Source organism: Nothoprocta perdicaria, unplaced genomic scaffold, assembly GCF_003342845.1.
Source record: "Nothoprocta perdicaria isolate Ctin4 unplaced genomic scaffold, notPer1 scaffold_332, whole genome shotgun sequence".
NCBI lineage: Eukaryota > Metazoa > Chordata > Aves > Tinamiformes > Tinamidae > Nothoprocta > Nothoprocta perdicaria.
The window spans coordinates 19,854-36,687 of record NW_020455569.1 but is presented as its reverse complement, the minus strand read 5'-3'; the positions used below and the strand labels follow the sequence as shown (position 1 = coordinate 36,687).

General features: G+C 57.3%; 2 protein-coding genes across 2 annotated transcripts; one reads left to right on the top strand and one right to left on the bottom strand.

Annotated features, from left to right (window-relative positions):
• Positions 1 to 261: 261 nt before the first annotated feature.
• On the bottom strand, positions 262 to 3,105 carry LOC112951016 (cytochrome P450 1A4-like). Its single transcript, XM_026043642.1, has 6 exons — positions 2,256 to 3,105; positions 2,016 to 2,142; positions 1,580 to 1,669; positions 1,370 to 1,493; positions 1,173 to 1,259; positions 262 to 559 (listed from the first exon to the last, which is right to left on the bottom strand). The coding sequence occupies exons 1-6, from the start codon at positions 3,087 to 3,089 to the stop codon at positions 262 to 264; spliced, it is 1,560 nt and encodes a 519-aa protein (XP_025899427.1). The 5' UTR covers positions 3,090 to 3,105.
• A 5,236-nt stretch (positions 3,106 to 8,341) lies between these two features.
• On the top strand, positions 8,342 to 13,373 carry LOC112951011 (cytochrome P450 1A5-like). The gene is made up of 7 exons (XM_026043639.1): positions 8,342 to 8,398; positions 9,152 to 10,022; positions 10,815 to 10,941; positions 11,716 to 11,805; positions 11,894 to 12,017; positions 12,384 to 12,470; positions 12,958 to 13,373. The coding sequence occupies exons 2-7, from the start codon at positions 9,189 to 9,191 to the stop codon at positions 13,256 to 13,258; spliced, it is 1,563 nt and encodes a 520-aa protein (XP_025899424.1). The 5' UTR covers positions 8,342 to 8,398; positions 9,152 to 9,188; the 3' UTR covers positions 13,259 to 13,373.
• Positions 13,374 to 16,834: the final 3,461 nt, after the last annotated feature.

Sequence of the window (16,834 nt, the reverse complement as noted above, 5' to 3'; positions counted from 1 at the left end):
GCGCAGTACCGCGGGTAGGGCAGGGAGGGGGCGCTGCGCATGCGCGGCGCTCCGAGCGGCGCGGGACGGCGTGTGTCGCGCCAGCAACGGGAGAGGCCGGGCAGCAACGGGGCCCGCGGCGTTTATTGCGTGGGGGGCCCGCGCCTCCCTTGGGCCCCCCCTCCAGGGGCGGCCGCGGCGTCGCGCCCCGCGCGGCGTGTCCCGGCGCCCGCCGTCCCTTTTCCTCAGTCTCCCGGCGCTTCCCCCCCTGGCTGCTCGGCCTCACGGCGCCGCCGCCGGGAAGCGCCTCCACGCGTGGAAGCCGTCGCAGCTGCGGTACTTCATGGTGAAGCCGTAGAGCGGCGTGGGGTCGGCGGGGCCGCGCAGGCCGAAGGCGAGCCGCTGCAGCAGGGCGCTCAGGAAGAGGAAGAGCTCCCAGCGGCCGATGGTCTCGCCCAGGCAGCGCCGCTTGCCCGCGCCGAAGATGAGCACCTTGTCGCCCTCCGCCCGCTCCACGCTGCGGCCGTCGGCGCTCAGGAAGCGCTCCGGCTTGAAGGCGCTCGGATCCTTCCAGAGCTTCCTGGGGAAGGGGGGAGACGCTGAGCGCGGCGCTTCCCGGCACGGAGCGCGGCGGGCACAGCTCCCCGCGGAGGGAAGCGCCGCCACACTTTCCCCGTTCCAAGGCTGGCCCTCTCCTGTGCTGATACCGGGGATGAGTGTAGCTCGYTGTGCAATATCTAGAGGCTAAAGGGAGGCCGGTGCCTCCTAAATAGGAAGGATTCTGACCTACCGCTTTGTCACCTTGCACCTTTCTAGCAAGATTCACCCCWTGAGCTGCTCCTCCGAAGGGACCCACGGGGAGCTTCTACCTGCATTGGATCCGAGGAAACTGGCTCCCTCCAGGAGAGCCTCTGTGGTAGCATGGGGGTTCGGCCTCCAGAGCCCCTTCCCTTCACAGGGGCCAATTATCACACATAGTGACACTGCTGAACCCCTAGTGCGTGAGACCTGGCCCCATTAGCAGTGGCCAGGCCTGCCATCCCTTCTGAGGGGACGTTTTTCCRCCTGGAAGGGGGAGCCGTGCAGCGGAGCTGCACCACATCTGCACTGTGTTTGCTCGAAGCTTTGGGCTGCAGACCAAAGCCAGTGTTGAGCCAGAGCTCCTGCCCTTTGGATGGGAATGGGATACTCACTCGTCATGGTTCACCTGCCACTGGTTGACAAACACGCAGCGGTCCTTGGGGACATGGTAGCCGTTGAGCACGGTGTCCTTGGTTGTACTGCAAGAGAGGGTGGTGCAAGGCGGTAAGCGCAGGGTTTAGGGCGGGCGAGCAGCAGGCAAGCTCCGGAGAGGCATTTCGTTCTCTGTGCCCTGTATGGGCACCCCTACCAGTGCGGGATGGTGAAGGGCAGGAAGGAGGAGTGCCGGAACATCTCCAGGATGAAGGCTTCCAAGTAGGGCAGCGAGCTTCGGTCGGAGAGCCTTGGCCTCCTCTCCTGGCCGACGGTCTGATCTGCGGGTGGCCGAGAGGAAGAGGAGGGTTGGAACCAGCCTGTGGCAGAGATTCCAGCCCTGGTGGGAATGGCGCCGCAAGCTCACCTAGCTCTTCCTGGATCTTCTTTTGGATGTCAGGGTACAAGGCAAGATATAGGAGACTCCAGGATAGAGCAGATGTAATGGTGTCGAAGCCTGCACAGACATAGAAGAAGTCACTCTAGGTTTTTGGCCAGTGACACACAGGTCATATTTGCCTTGGAGCGGTTCCCTCCATCCCTGAAAAGCTGCTAGGGAGCCTAACTTCAGCCCCAGATCCCAAGGACGACAAAAGGGGCATCGAGGTAGACTTGACTCCCTGCTCCRCCCTCTGCTATGACCCTCTTCTCAACCACTAGCTCTCCCAAGAGCTCGTGCTGGGTCTTGGAGACCTCCCTGCCTGTGAGGGTGCTGAAGGGTTTGGTAGATGACTGCTCTTCAGCCGTCACTTCACGAGCATAGCTGAGGACAGCAGGGACTGCAGCACGGGTCATGTTCTCACCTGCCCCAAAGAGGTCGTTGACAATATTCAGTATCTTCTCACTGGAAAGCGAGATGCTGCTGGTGTCTCCTGCCTGGTTCCCCTGGCAGTTCTCAATGAGTGAGTCCGTGACGTCCCGGATGTGCTCCTGGGGGATGAGGCAGCGCAGTCAGCGAGAGAACACTACGAAACACAGAGGCAGCAACAGATYGAGGAGCAAAGAGAAGCAAAGGTTGCCTGGAGCATTCTCCAGATTCTTACCCGATCGAAGCTGCTGTAATGCTCCTYGATGATTTTTTGCACAAAGGAGCTGAATCGCCTGTTGATGTCCTTAAATAAATCCATGGCGCGGTTGGGAAGATACTGCAGCACGGGGATGAAGTCAGCAGGGTTGCCAGCAGCAGCCACGTCTCCAAATTCGTTGTTGAGGCTTATCAGGCTGAGCAGCTCTTGGTCATTGTGGTCGTAACGCCGGCCAAAGCATATGGCAGAGATGACATTAGCCACGGAGACCACAAGGTACCGGTAGGGGTCGAAGCTCTTCTGCTCTTCCATCAGCTGCAGGAACTTGGTGACCAGCTGGTCGGCCTCCTTGGAGACGTGCTCCTCCAGGAGGCAGGTGGAGGAAGAGGTCGAGCTGGGGGTGATGGAGAAGGTCTTCAGGGCATTCTGGGCCAGCTTCCTGCGGGCTTTCCACACCTCCCCAACCTCAGGGCTGAAGGCCAAGCTCTGGCCATCGGCGACAAAACGGAAGCTGTGGAGGTCGGGGCGCCCCATGAAGTCCTCTCCTTGCTTCACCAGGGCTTGCTTGATGGTGTCGAGCCCGCTGAGCACCAGCACGGGCCACGTGCCGATCCTGATCTCCATCACGTCTCCGTAGCGCTGGCTCAGCCTGGTCAGCACCAAGTGCGGGTCCTTCCTCAGCTCCAGCACGTTGCCGAGGATGGGGAGGCCTCTCGGTCCCGGGGGGCTCTTCAGCCCCTTGGGCACATGTTGCTTAAAGGACTGGATGAGCAGGAAGACCAGGCAGAAGACAACAGCCGCAATGAGGATCTCGGTGGCCGAGAGAAGGCCTTGGCTTCCCACCAGCCACATGGCAGCGCTGTTTTTTTGCTGCTGATGTTTAGAAACCTTCATATTAAAAAAAAAAAAAGACATTTTGGAGGGGAATGTCCAGGAGGCACCTGCAGTTTTGAGGTACGTATTTCGTAGTGAAAGCATAGCACTGTAAACCAGGTGTGACTTCTGATGCAAACACCCTAACTGGGGAAGAGCTGCTTGGGAAGAGCCTTTTTTTCCTGCACAGCCTCTGCGTGCATCAGCCCTGGGAAGGTCTCCCCACATCATAGGCAGGAGATACCCATGTCTCTGCCAGAGCAGCTATGCGTTTGTAATCACCAAAAACCCCAGAGAGGGTGAAGGGATATTCTCCTGTCCCCCCTGCTGGTCATCCCGTTGGAGTTAAGCCTCTTCCCAAGTGCACCAGCGCAGCTTGCGCTTGCAGAGCAAGTACTTCTCACTAGACAAATCTTATTTCTAAGACCTCCTCCCTTGCAGTTAGAAGCAGGGCTCTTAACTAGCAGGCAGGGAAAGAAATGGTTAAGRTGGCTTGTTTTCTGCATGCCGGAGTAAGAAACCTGCTCCTTTAAGTACTTTTAAAGAAATACTCTTTCCCTACTATTTTCAAGAACATTTGCCTGTAAAAGAAACAAATTGTCCCAGTTTGAGTCCTCTAGCTGCTCACCCTGAGCCATCGCTCACTAGCAAACTAAACAGAGCAAGTGGGGGGTGTTTAGATTATCTCAGTTATACTAAAGATCCCTGATCAAGAAGGGTAGCTGGTGCTCCAGGGGCTCCATGGTCTAGAACGTCCCACCACAGAGTCCCAAAAGGGCTGGAAAAAGCAGAGAGCTCCTTCCCGATGGATGTCCCAGGGACGGCAGGCTCAGCTCAGGGACCCCGCTCTGAGCCCGTGGCTGCAGAGCAAAGCACAGGGTCTAGGGCCGCTCAGCGCTGGCATCCAGCGACCCCCGGCTCTTCCAGAAACTGAAGGAGCAGATGCCCAAGGGGGGCACCCACCGGGTTTGCAGCCCCTGGGGATGCCCCAGGGCAGCCGTCGGGGAAGGGGCTGCCCACCCTGCGGGCGGAGGGCTCTGTGCCGGGGCGGGCACAGAGGGCCGGGACTCACCTCGGGGTTACGGAGCCTCTGTCCCCGCAGGCAGCCGCAGGGGCCCGATCCTACCGCAGGTGCCTGCCAGCCCTCGGCGCCTGCTTTATATGCATCGCCGCTCGCCCTGATTGGCCCAGCGGCCTCCCGTCACGTGCCCCAAGCCTAATCAAAGCCGAATTCCCAAAGAATTAACCCGGATCCCCCCTCCCCAGCGGCTTCGGGGCGGCGCGGGGGACGGCGGCTGTGCCACGGAGCGGGGATGGAGCGGGGGGGGGGGCCCGTCCCCTCGGGGCCGTCGGAGGGGCGTCGGCGCGGGGGACCCTCTGCGCAGGGGCCGGAGCAGCCCCGGGGAGGGGGCGCCCTCCTCGCGCGGGGGTCCCCGCTGCCGCCCTGACGGCGGCCGCCGCGGCCCCGACGGCGCGAACGGGCGGCCCGGGAGGGAGGGAGTGCGGGGGGCGTCGAGTTAAAGACCGGGGCGTTTCGCGTGAGAAGCCGCTCGGCGGCGGCGGCTCCCCGCGTGCAAAGAGCGGGGCGGGACGCGGCCCCCGGCAGAGGGGCGGGGGGGGGCACGGGGTGCCCGCGCGGGGCGGCCCGAGGGGCATCGCGTGCGAAGCGGCCGGGGTGTTTGGGCAACCCGCGCCGCCCCGCTCGCTCGCAGTCACGCTACCGGCAGCCTCTTAAAGGCGCCCGGTCCCGCCGGCCGCCTCCCGCCGCCCCCGGGCAGAGCGCCGTGTCCCCTGCGCGCCCCTGCTGTCCCTGGCGCGCCCCGTCCCCGTGTCGCTCGTCCCCGTGCGCCTCGTCCTGTTGCGAGTGAGGAGACGCTGGAGCTGGTCACGACTTTCCCAGGGGAGCGTCCCGACGAGGACTGCAGGGACCGGGAGCACCTCAGGGCGCCGGGCGCGTCCCCGAGGTCCCTTTGGGAGCAGCGAGAGCAGCCGCTCTGCCCTCGTGTGGCACCGGCCACAGCCCTGGCTGCAGGTGACGGGGCTGAGCTCGCTCCCCTCCCGCTCCGAGCTGCCACACGACCCGGGGAAGGGCTTGGTCGGCTCCATTCGTCCCCTCGAGCGGCTGGAGAGCTCAGCCCGACGCCTGAACGCGGCTCGGAGGCTTCGACGGCGCGTGCAGGGACAGCGGGGAGTGCAGTCGGAGCGTGCCTGGCCCCAGGCAGCTCGCGGTGGGGACAGCGGGCTGCTGTCACCTCCATCAGCTGCCGCATGGTCTTGCTGGCGGGTTTTGGAGCGCAGAGCCGCGGGGCCACCGTGTCCCCTTGCCCCGGCTCCGTTAACCATGGACCCGGCTGGCTCGACGAGCGTGTCCCCGCGGGGACAAAGCGGAGCTGGGGAAGAGCCGGGACGTCTGGGGAAGAGCCGGGTGAGGCCGAAGCATGTCACGGGGGTCCCCTGCCGCAGTCCCCCGGGAGGACAGGCTGTGATGTGGGGCCGGGAGCTGGAGGGACCCGCCARAACGGGACGTGCGGCCACCCAAATTTTGTCCCCAAGGCGCCGGGCTGGTGCCGGGGCCGAAGCGGAGGGGCCGAGGGGCGGGGGTCCCCACCGCCCCGGGACTGGTGACTGCGGAGCCATCGCGTGAGAAGGGCCGGGACGCCCAAGCTCTCCGGGCTGACCCGGGCCGCCCCGGTCACCCGCAGTCACGCTATGGGTGGGGGGGAAATGACTTTTAAAGGGACAAGGGCGGCGGTCGCCGGGGAGCAGCCCGCGCCGGGGGCAGCGCGGCGCCGGTCACCGGCAGCCCCCGCGCTCCCGACGGGCTGGGGGGGGCCGAGGCGTCCCAGCGCTGAAGTCCCCTTTGGAGTGGGAACACACACACACACACACACCAGACCATGACCCTGCTGCTCCGGCTGCCCCAGAGCTGGATCCTCTCTCAGTGGCGACACTGAGTCCAGCTCGTGTGCATCCCTGCGTGTGTGTTGCCCTAGCAGCACCTGGCACTCGGTCCCCTTCCCCAGGGACACCCAGCCACCTAGTCCCCATCAGTGCTCCCTTCTGTTGGCCCCGGGTGCACTTTGACACGCACATGCCCTCCCACGTGTGCAAACGTGGCGCGCGCTCCCTGTGCACACGCAGAGTGCGTGCGCGTTCCCATGTGTATCTCCGCATACGCTCGCACACGGGTGCGCTCGCCCTCGCACGCTCGCGCGGCCACAGGACTCGAGACACTGGCACAGAGCCACGCGCTCGCCTCCTTGCCCAGCGGCGTGCAAGCGCGCGGCGAGGGCGAGCTGCCGTGCCCGGTGCCGGCACAGCGAGAGGCGGCGGCCGGGCTGGCGCGGATGCATTGGGGGTGTGAAGCAGGGCTGGCACGCAAGGCAGCAGCGCCGAGAGCTGTGCTCAGCGGGCACCCGCGCCRGGAGGCACCCTGCCCTCCCCGGGCGGGCAGCGGCTCCCGCTGGCACCTGGCAGCACGCGCTGGAAGGAGCACCCTGGGATGGGCACCAGGACCCTCTGGAGCCCCAAGTCGCAGAGCTGCATTGGGCTGGTGTATCTGCCCAGGGCACGAGCTTGGCAATTGCCACAAGGAGCACGAGCCGCCTGCTTTTAGCAACTGCTCGTGCCAAGTGCTAATGYGCACAGGCGCTGCTATCAAGCATCCTGATTAGAGGAGATGTCAAAAATGTTTACAAAATATTAGCTCAACTTTGACTTGGGCAAAACTCCCGCTTCGCTCCCCGCTGCTTCCAAAGAGACAAAAATGCACAAAAYGTGCGGCCAGTGCTCGGGCTTTGTCTCGTCCGTCGTGCCTCGGAAGGGGACACTGCAGGGGTGACCTCCCCCAGCCTTGCTCCGTGCTGCCCCTTTCACCTCTGCTATCTCGCGGGCTGCCCTCTGCCCCGCCGGCCGCCCCTGCTGGCGCTCGCTGCCCGTTTGCCCCTGCACCAGCTGCCTTCTCACGCAAGCCTGGGCAATCGTTAACCCGGCCGCCTCTGTGCCCGGCCCGGTGCCACCAGCTGCTGCCACCTGCCTGGCCCCACGCCCGTGGGGCAGCCCTGCTGCCATCGCTGCCGCCGGACACGTGCCCTCCCACCGCGCTTGGAAACAGCCCAAGGAGCGAGGCAGGGATGAGCAAGGAAGGGAGAGGAAGCCAAGGAGAGARCATCGCCCCACTCTGGATCAACGCGCAGGGCTCCTGGCAGAACAAGGAGATGTAGGCAAGCGGACCAGGGTTGGCCATTTCCCTGCCCTTCGTACCTGCAAAGTTCATTTAGCTTTGCGTTGGCTTTGGAGGCAGAAAGCCCAGAGAAGCCTCTTTAACCAAGGTCCCTGGAGAGTGGGACYTCACACCACATTTCCTGGTAGCCACAACCTCATTTTAAGCAGCCAGGTCCAAAACCCAGGTCCAAACATTGCGCAGCTGGAGGAAAGACCTTGGGCAAGGTGGAAAACTGAGGCAGCGGGACTCCTGCCCAGCACAGTCCTAGTGGACAAGGCAGGAGGTGCCCAGGGAGCTGCCGTCCTTCTTCCCCTCCACTGCCCCTCTCTGCTTTCCTTGAACTTTCCTCCCCACGCAGCCCTCCCTGTTCCCAGGTCCTCCTGATCTGGCCTCAAGGGCTGGCGAGTGGTGAAATTCAGCAGGCAGCTTCTCACGCAAACCGGGGCAATCGTTAACCTGCTGGCAGGTGCCCGGGGAGGGGACACAGAGGTGCTGGGGAAGAGGGCTGAGGTGCAGGACCTGCAGACCCCCCTCCCATTCCTCTGCCTCCTCTTGGCCCCCGGTTTCCATCTGAGCAACTTTGTCTGCACCTCCAAGTCCCCCCCGCATGAGGCTGGACGTAGCAGCCCTGTCTGTGGGCTGTTTCACTCCAAAAAAGGGTCTTTTCACCCCAGGAAAGGTCTTTGGGGAGATTCCTACAGAAAGGCTAGAACCACACAAGGTGGGAACATGTTCCTGTCCTCCCCGGGACAGCACCATGACCGCCCCTTCTGTGTCCCCATCCTAGGCTCCATGGCAGGGACATTTGGGTGGTCAGGGGAACCCTTGTTTATCTCTCAGAGCTGCTGGAGCTGGGGCAATATCTGCATGGCTTTCCTGGGCCAGCTCCATCAGGGCTCAGCCCCTTTGTTAATGGATAGCTACTCTTCCGTTGTTTCCTAATCCTGCAGGGACAGGCGGCCGCCCAGGTTATAAGGCTTGTGTATATAAAGCTGTGGTCTTYCAGGCTGCAGGAGAAGCAGACCCAGGGGCAGAAGAGGATCCAGGGCACTCTACAGGACAGGTAAGCAGCCACGGGCGGTAAAACCAGCCCTTTCTGCTGATAGGACCCGCAGAGCTCACCAGGAGCATGGGTGCCTCCAGTTTGGCTTTACGCCCTCCCAAAGATACATCTGTGCTGGACATGGGGCCAGCTTCTTTGCGGAGTTGCTRTCTCCCCATCCTTCCCTCCCTGTGCTTTTGGGGCTGCAGCTTTCTGTCCCATGTCCCAGATGTTGCCTCGTCAGGGCAGGAGCTGTGGCTGCTGCAGCAGGTGTTGGGATCCGGGGCGTGAAGTAATGCAGAACTTGCTCAGTCTAAGAAAATCCGTGAGAAAAGATCTGCTGCACTCAACAGCAGCACAGATCCGCTGTCTTTCAGCACATTAATGCAGGGCTCATTTGTCCTTCCCCTTGCAGGCTGCAGGGAAGGGTAAATCATGGGCTTCAGAGGGTCCCCTATAGGAGACATTAGTGCTTGGAGCTGAGGGCAGATCCTCCTCCAAGTCACTCAGTAAGGTAGCTTTAGATAGGATCAAGGAAAGGAGAGTGGTTTCTGTATTTACATGTCCTGTCATCTCCGTGAAAGAACTTGAGGCAGCAAGGGCTCCAGCTACATTATGTAGAGATTTTAATTATTAGGACTTGTTTGCTTAATCACCCTTAACTGTTTAATAGCACTTGATGCCTCTTCTCAGCATGAGGAACCAGAGGCTTCTGTGGGACTTTACCTCTTGCTGACTCTGGCTCTGTGCCACTCTTCTGGTTAACTTCTTCAGGATTTCTAAGTACTAGCAGCAAAAAAACAGCGCTGCCATGTGGCTGGTGGGAAGCCAAGGCCTTCTCTCGGCCACCGAGATCCTCATTGCGGCTGTTGTCTTCTGCCTGGTCTTCCTGCTCATCCAGTCCTTTAAGCAACATGTGCCCAAGGGGCTGAAGAGCCCCCCGGGACCGAGAGGCCTCCCCATCCTTGGCAACGTGCTGGAGCTGAGGAAGGACCCGCACTTGGTGCTGACCAGGCTGAGCCAGCGCTACGGAGACGTGATGGAGATCAGGATCGGCACGTGGCCCGTGCTGGTGCTCAGCGGGCTCGACACCATCAAGCAAGCCCTGGTGAAGCAAGGAGAGGACTTCATGGGGCGCCCCGACCTCCACAGCTTCCGTTTTGTCGCCGATGGCCAGAGCTTGGCCTTCAGCCCTGAGGTTGGGGAGGTGTGGAAAGCCCGCAGGAAGCTGGCCCAGAATGCCCTGAAGACCTTCTCCATCACCCCCAGCTCGACCTCTTCCTCCACCTGCCTCCTGGAGGAGCACGTCTCCAAGGAGGCCGACCAGCTGGTCACCAAGTTCCTGCAGCTGATGGAAGAGCAGAAGAGCTTCGACCCCTACCGGTACCTTGTGGTCTCCGTGGCTAATGTCATCTGTGCCATATGCTTTGGCCGGCGTTACGACCACAATGACCAAGAGCTGCTCAGCATAGTGAATGAAAGCGAGCGGTTTGCAGAAGTGGCTGCTGCTGGCAACCCTGCTGACTTCATCCCTGTGCTGCAGTATCTTCCCAACCGTGCCATGGACTTATTTAAGGATTTCAATCAGCGATTCGTTCATTTCCTGCAGAAGATTGTCAAGGAGCACTACGAGAGCTTTGACAAGGTAAGAGCTTGCAGGATCCTCACCACAGCAGCGCTGAGTTCCTGCTCTCTCCAGCATTAATGAGTTGTTTTTCCTCTTGCAGTCAAGTGGAGCCATATTAAATCAAAGGGCATCTAAATTCTTGCAGCTATGCCCACACTCAGTAAGAATTCCTCAGGCTTGTCCAGTTGTAGTCTCACTCACCCGTAGCCTCATGCACGTGTAGTGCAGCACTGCAGTCCTCCTCCTCCATGGCCCTGTGAGATAGGGACATCTGACTGGTTGGACTTCTGACCTTTCAACAGAAGCAGCTGGCACATGTGTCCTGGAGCACCAAGATCAGCCTATGGAGCTCTGCTGAAAGGCACTGCCCTCCTCCTGCCYTGGCTGCCCTCCTCCTGCCTCCAGACTGTGCCCATCCGTTCTCCTCAAGCACCTGGGCTGGGTAGGTTTAGGGACCATGGTCCATGGATCACCGAAGGGTCCTTTCTAAAGATTAGTAGGCAAGCTAGTGCTGGGAGGCTGATAGTCCTTCATTCCATGGTGCACTCTGCGTTTCTGGGAGGACTTGGAGGTTCCTAATTAATTTCTGCATGGATTGGGGAAGGGGGAAAAAAAAGCATGGCGAGACAGTTGACCAAAACTGATCCTGCTGTCCCCCACAATAGCAAAATGCACATTTGTCACCTCTGGGAACTGAACCAGTTGCCCTTTTCAAAGGCACCATCAAAACCCCATTGTGGTTGAGTTCCTGTAACATGCAACTCCCCTTCCTAGGCTGGCAGAGTCACCTCCCTGCTGTTTTCCTTTCAGAACAACATTCGAGATGTCACTGACTCCCTGATTGACCAATGCCTAGAGAAAAAAGTGGAAGCAAATACTGCCAAACAGATCCCTAAGGAAAAAATTGTCAACCTCGTGAATGACCTCTTTGGAGCTGGTAACTTCCCCATCAATCCCTCAGCTACTGCAGATACTCTCAGACTCCTCATGTCGCAGCTTGGTGCTTCCTTGTGTCCAACACCAGAGAGCTAGCTTGGGTCTGAACTCGGAGACTCCTGGTCTCTGGTCTTTGGTGGTTCTTCGAGAGAGAATCCCAGAGACCATCATGGGAAAGCAGCTTTGGAGAGATGGTTCAGGGAAAAGTGAATGGCGTGGTCAGTAAAATCTTACAGACCACAAAGGCTTTCCCTAGGAGAGATGTGGGTTCATGTTCCACACAATGATCTTGAGTGGGTCCTAGCTCCTTCTTCTGTATCTCCTAGATCTTCTCAGTTCTTATCAGAACCAGATCGAGCTGATTTCACACATTTCACACGTTTCAGTGTTAGAGGAGGAGTTTACAGCAAAAAAAAAAAGCAATCAGGGTAAATGAGGCGCCTTAGAGCCATGAGATGGAGGTGTAATTGCTGGGCCTGGCTCCTCTTTCGGTTACTCTGAGGAACCTTCCCCGATTTCAAAGGATTTATGGAAGATAAAACTAACATATGGCAGGACTGTACAAGGACAACTGAGTGCAGAATGGAGCCCATGGGTATTTCTTGGCAAAGCTTTCTGTAACAGGATAAACGCCCCAAATCTTACTGTGTGACCAGCAGATCCTCTGCTTTCTTAATCATGCAAGGCTGCYAGCATGCTGGCTAGCCAGCAAGCCAGAGCATGTGCCATGCATGTTTTATAGGCTTGGTCTATATACTCTTTCCTCTTTGACCAGGCTTTGACACTGTCACAACCGCTCTTTCCTGGAGTCTCATGTATCTTGTGACGTACCCTGACATCCAGAAGAGGATCCAGGAAGAGTTAGGTGAGCTCATGGGTCTGTTTCCTCCAGGGCTGAACTGGCTCTGCCAAAAGCTGACACCAACCAGCTTCTTCCTCTTGACTACCTGCAGATCAGACCATCGGCCAGGAGAGGAGGCCGAGGCTCTCCGACCGAGGCACACTGCCCTACTTGGAAGCCTTCGTCCTGGAGATGTTCCGGCACACCTCCTACCTGCCCTTCACCATCCCCCACAGGCAAGTGCTGGGCTTGCAAAGGACAGTCTGGATTTACTGATGTACAGACATCATGTTACTATCATGCAGACAGTAAGCGTACTGTCAATGTGTAGAGCCATGGCTACATCATGAGCTCAGAGCTCTTGTGGGGGCCCACACAGAAGCTCCCATAGAGCAACCCTTACCCTTCGTTGACTTTGCTGAAGATATTCCAACAAGCTTAGGCGAGGGTTGCACAGTCTAGCTCTTGGAAAATGCAACTGCCTCTTACAAAGCCACCTTTGAGCTACATCCCTACATGATCAGCATCGAGGAATACACCCACAGAGGATGCAGAAGAACCTCTTTGGTTTCTAAATCCTCAGTCATCTTCTCTCTCTTCAGCACAACCAAGGACACCGTGCTCAACGGCTACTATGTACCGAAGGATCGCTGTGTGTTTATCAATCAGTGGCAAGTGAATCACGATGAGTAAGTAGCTCCAGAGGCAACAAGCCTCCTGCAGCAACGTACACTTAAACCTTTTCTGTGGTCACCTCAACCCTGGGAAAGTTACTCAAAATACCAGCCCCTTCGGAGGCTTCTCTTCAGATAGGAAAAGCAAGGGATACTCAGGAGCCAGCACAAGTCTGCAAAGGGAATGCACAGTGGGACAGTGAATTCCCAACTTYAGGAAGCTGAAGACAGTAGGGTCAAGGGTGGGGGGCTGTAAGGGGAAGTGATATAGACTCTAAGTATTAAGAGATGAGAAGTGGTGTTCCCATAGTGACCTTTATGTGCAGAGGTGGGGTGACCCAACTTTGAGATTCAGAGGAAAAAGAGATGTAAGGCCTTGCTGTCTTCAGGAATATTATAGCTGACAACTCCTCCTGACTTTCCTAAGCTGCCACCTTCCAGTGCCCCCTGCTCCCAGGGGCAGCTGACACATCACCSTCGGATCTGATATTTCCCATTCCAGGAAACTTTGGAAGGATCCAATGGCTTTCAATCCAGAGCGCTTCCTCAATGCTGAAGGGACTGAAGTGAACAAATTGGAGGCAGAGAAAGTTTTGTCTTTTGGCCTGGGGAAAAGGAAGTGCATCGGGGAGACCATTGCCAGATGGCAGATCTTCCTTTTCTTGTCCACCCTGCTCCAGCAGCTGGAATTCAGCGTTYGTGATGGCAGGAAGGTGGACATGACACCTCTCTATGGCCTATCAATGAAGCACAAAAGATGTGAGCACTTCCAGGCCAAGCTGCGTTTCCCCCTGAAGGGCTAGAGATGAGCTGTGGGCTTATCCATTGCCCAGTGGGGTAAAAGCCTGGATGCAATTGCGGTAAAACTGGGTCTGGTAGAACCCTAYGGAAGCCATCTAATAAAGTGAACCCATTGAAGAGCTCGTCTTTTATCTCGCTCACTTTCTAGCATTTCTTGGATCTTTCAATATGAAACATTTTTGGTGGTGGATATTCCATCACTACTAGTCCTAGCATCGTAAAGCACATTTTGCGGGGTGTGGGTACCATTTTGCTATCAGGAAGCAAAAGGTACTCAAAATCARACTGACTGCTGAATTTCTGCCTGAATTTCTTTCATATCACTCTTTAATATCTGAAGGACAAATGCGCCTTGAAAATGAGTCTCCCTTGGGATGAGCCAACCTAAAGCCTGGGCTACTGATCTCATTTGGGAAGAAAAAACAGGTCTTAGCATGAAGTAGCAGATGAATCCATTCCAAAAGCAGGGAAAGAAGAAGGGGACTGCCCACTGCTGTGTTAACCAGATGTTYGTGTCTCACCATGACTGCGACAGCCATCGGTTCCACGGCATACCTGCAGTGACTTTTGTAGTCTTTAGGCGTCAGATGGCCTATTGAGCAGGGCAGACAGGCCCTGTTTGTTAAGAAAGTCAGGCTGCTAGCCTTCCTGGATGGGGCAACAGTGTTTTCACAGGAAAACAAGGCCTTCTCCAGCTCAAACCCATGAGTTTACATTGGCTCTCAGTCAGCCCATACCCGTAGAGCCAGACGCCTCATCTGCTTGTCCCGGTACTACTAGTTGTTTCCTTGCACGCAAAGATATCTTAGCCAACCCAGTATCTGGCAGGCAACAATACAAGAACAAGCATAACCATCCAGTGCAGCACGCACGGCTCTTGAATCTGATCCCAGGGGTTGCATCTGCTCAACCATAACCACAGACCCTGACCAATAAGAGCTTCTTTCAGGTCCRAATACCAATCACTCATCATGCATTGCACAAAAACTTCCAAGAAGAGAGAGAAATGAAATGGCATGTTGGTGAAGGAAGCAGGGAAGCCAATTACCCAAGAACTCAGGGAGATTCCAGCAAGGGAAGGGAGATGTTCAGACGCGTCAAACAAGTCTAAGTGAAAAGGTGTAGCTCTCTGTCCCCCTGTGTCAAGGTGCTGCCCGGTCTTCACTAGTGACTGTAGAAGATGACAAAACTGTTAAGATTGGAGGTCAGGTGTGGACAGGTCCGTCTGCTCCGCTCTCCATTGATGGGTGGAAAAACTCTGGATAGATTTAATACAGGTATTGACGTTGACACTTCAAGTTTGTTGAAAGAGACAGTGTCCCTTGGATTGGGGGGTCAACATTTTATTATGAAATATTGAAACAATAGACACTCAGGCCCACCTGAGTGCATTTAACCAGCCTGAGTAGCCTCATCTAGTGCCATCTTCACCATTCAATGTCATAGTGCGGATACTGCAGGAAAAACAAGGTGAGGACACGGAGGTCGAAACCACAGTTTGAGAACCAGGTCTGAGCTATGGCATACTCCAGCTTCCCTTCAGGGGCCTTGAAGGACATGTGGAAGCATGGTTTAATGCAAGGTATGAGGTCCATTAGCTGAAAAACATCTCCTTTACTTGCACAGGGACCTAGAATCACAAAGCCTCTTGCTACAACGGCCATCTCAAAGTCACCATCCTGGAGATGGATCTGGGTCTCGGTGCTTAATCCACTGATTCAGAAGAGAGCCAGGACTGGCAGGGAATGGGATGTCACACCATCCCCACACCATGTAGAGGCTCTCATGGACGTGGTCCAGCAACCCTGTGGAGAGCTGCTTCCCCTACAGCTTCAGCCCTCCCTGAAGCTACATGTGACAACGTGATGCTGAGCCTGGTGTAGGACCAGGGACTTCTTTGGCTGGAGCCATTGCGTGACTTCGCTGCCCTCAATTACGGCCGGGCTTCCTGATAAGGCCTGCAATAAGCAAGTGCAGATAGAAAGCGCGAGCAGTGGGATGTTTTTTTTTCCTATGGAGATGAGTGTTTTACAGCGCTGGGGCAGATAAGCAGATTAATATTAACATTGTTGAGGCTAAACAGCCCCTCGTCAGCAGGCGGCCTCCCTGGGGTGCCCTTTATAAAGGGCTCATGATCTCCTGGGCGGTCACTGCTGTCAACCAGTGTGGAGCAGAACCTGGGGACCTGGAGGTCAGGGATATGGGGAGAAAAGTCACCCCAGTGGAGGGATGGGGAAGGGGAAGCAATTGAGGTGACAGAATCGGGCAGTAGTTCTGGGAAACCAAAGCTGAAGTGGCTCTTTTGGCCTCCGAGGGGAAGGAGCAAGGAWCTGGGGTTCTTTTGGACTGTCTTCTTGCTGGGATTTTAGCACTTTGCCTCCTCCTCTTCCTCATGGCCTCCAGCTAAACAGATACAGTGATTTTTCTCATGGAAGTCCACACTGCTTGCACTGGATAAGCGACTCCTGCTCCCCTATCTTTGCCTTCTCCTAGTGCTCGTCCTCAGTGAAATCCCCCAGGCTCTAATTGCAAGCACTGTGACTTCTTTACTGGAACTGGCACGCTGATCAGTTGGGCAAGCTCTTATCGTGCCAAATGCTTTTGCTGTTGGCTTTAAAATGAACGGGTCMATCAGGCCATCACAGCTTGGCTGTACATCCTCCTACAACGGTGGTGATGCTCACAGGTGCCCTCACGAGCCCCAGCAGGGCAATAGAATCATAGAATCACAGAATGCCGAAGGTTGGAAGGGACCTCAGAGGTCATCGAGTCCAACCCCCCTGCTCACGCAGGGTCACCTAGAGCACGTGGCACAGGGCTGCATCCAAGCAGGTTTTAAAGATCTCCAAAGAAGGAGACTCCACAACCTCTCTGGGCAGCCTGTTCCAGTGCTTTGTCACCCTCAMAGTGAAGAAATGCTTCCTTAAGTTCCTGTGGAACTTCCGATGCTTCAGTTTGAAGCCAGGCATCCGCATGGCTCCTTTCTCAAGCACAGCCTCAGGTTTGGCAGGACAAGTGCTGAGCAGCACCTCGGGGAGCCTGGTGACGTGTGTGCTGAGGAGATGCTGCTCCTAAAAACTGGCTGAGGACAGAGGCTCTTCAACAGCCGGAGAGCAGCGAAGAAGCTCTGTGCAGGGCAGGATGGATCTTCACGTTCCCTTCTCAAGGGCTGAGACTCATTCCCTGGGTTGCTCCGGGACTTAATGCCTCTCGTTGCTACCCCGCATCCTGGCTGCATCTGCCACTGCGACTCCCTCTTCCATTCCGCCGCTTGCTTATTCCCGGTATCAGAAATCACCTGCCCTCGGGGATTAACCCTTGCATGATGCTAGTGAGAAGCACCAAAAGCTGCACGAAAAAAAAAAAAAAGAAAAAGAAAAAAGAAATTTCGCTCAAGCGCCCCGAGCGGTGCTGGAAAGGGAGCGGAAAGCCGCTGCGGGAAGCGGGGTCCGAGCAGAGCGAGGCGGGTGCGGACGGAGGGCGCGGCGGCTGCGGCGCCTCCTCCCGCCGTGCGCGCGTGGGGGGCGCGGGGACACTCGGGGGCGCGGGGCGCTCGGGGGCGCTCGGGGACACTCGGG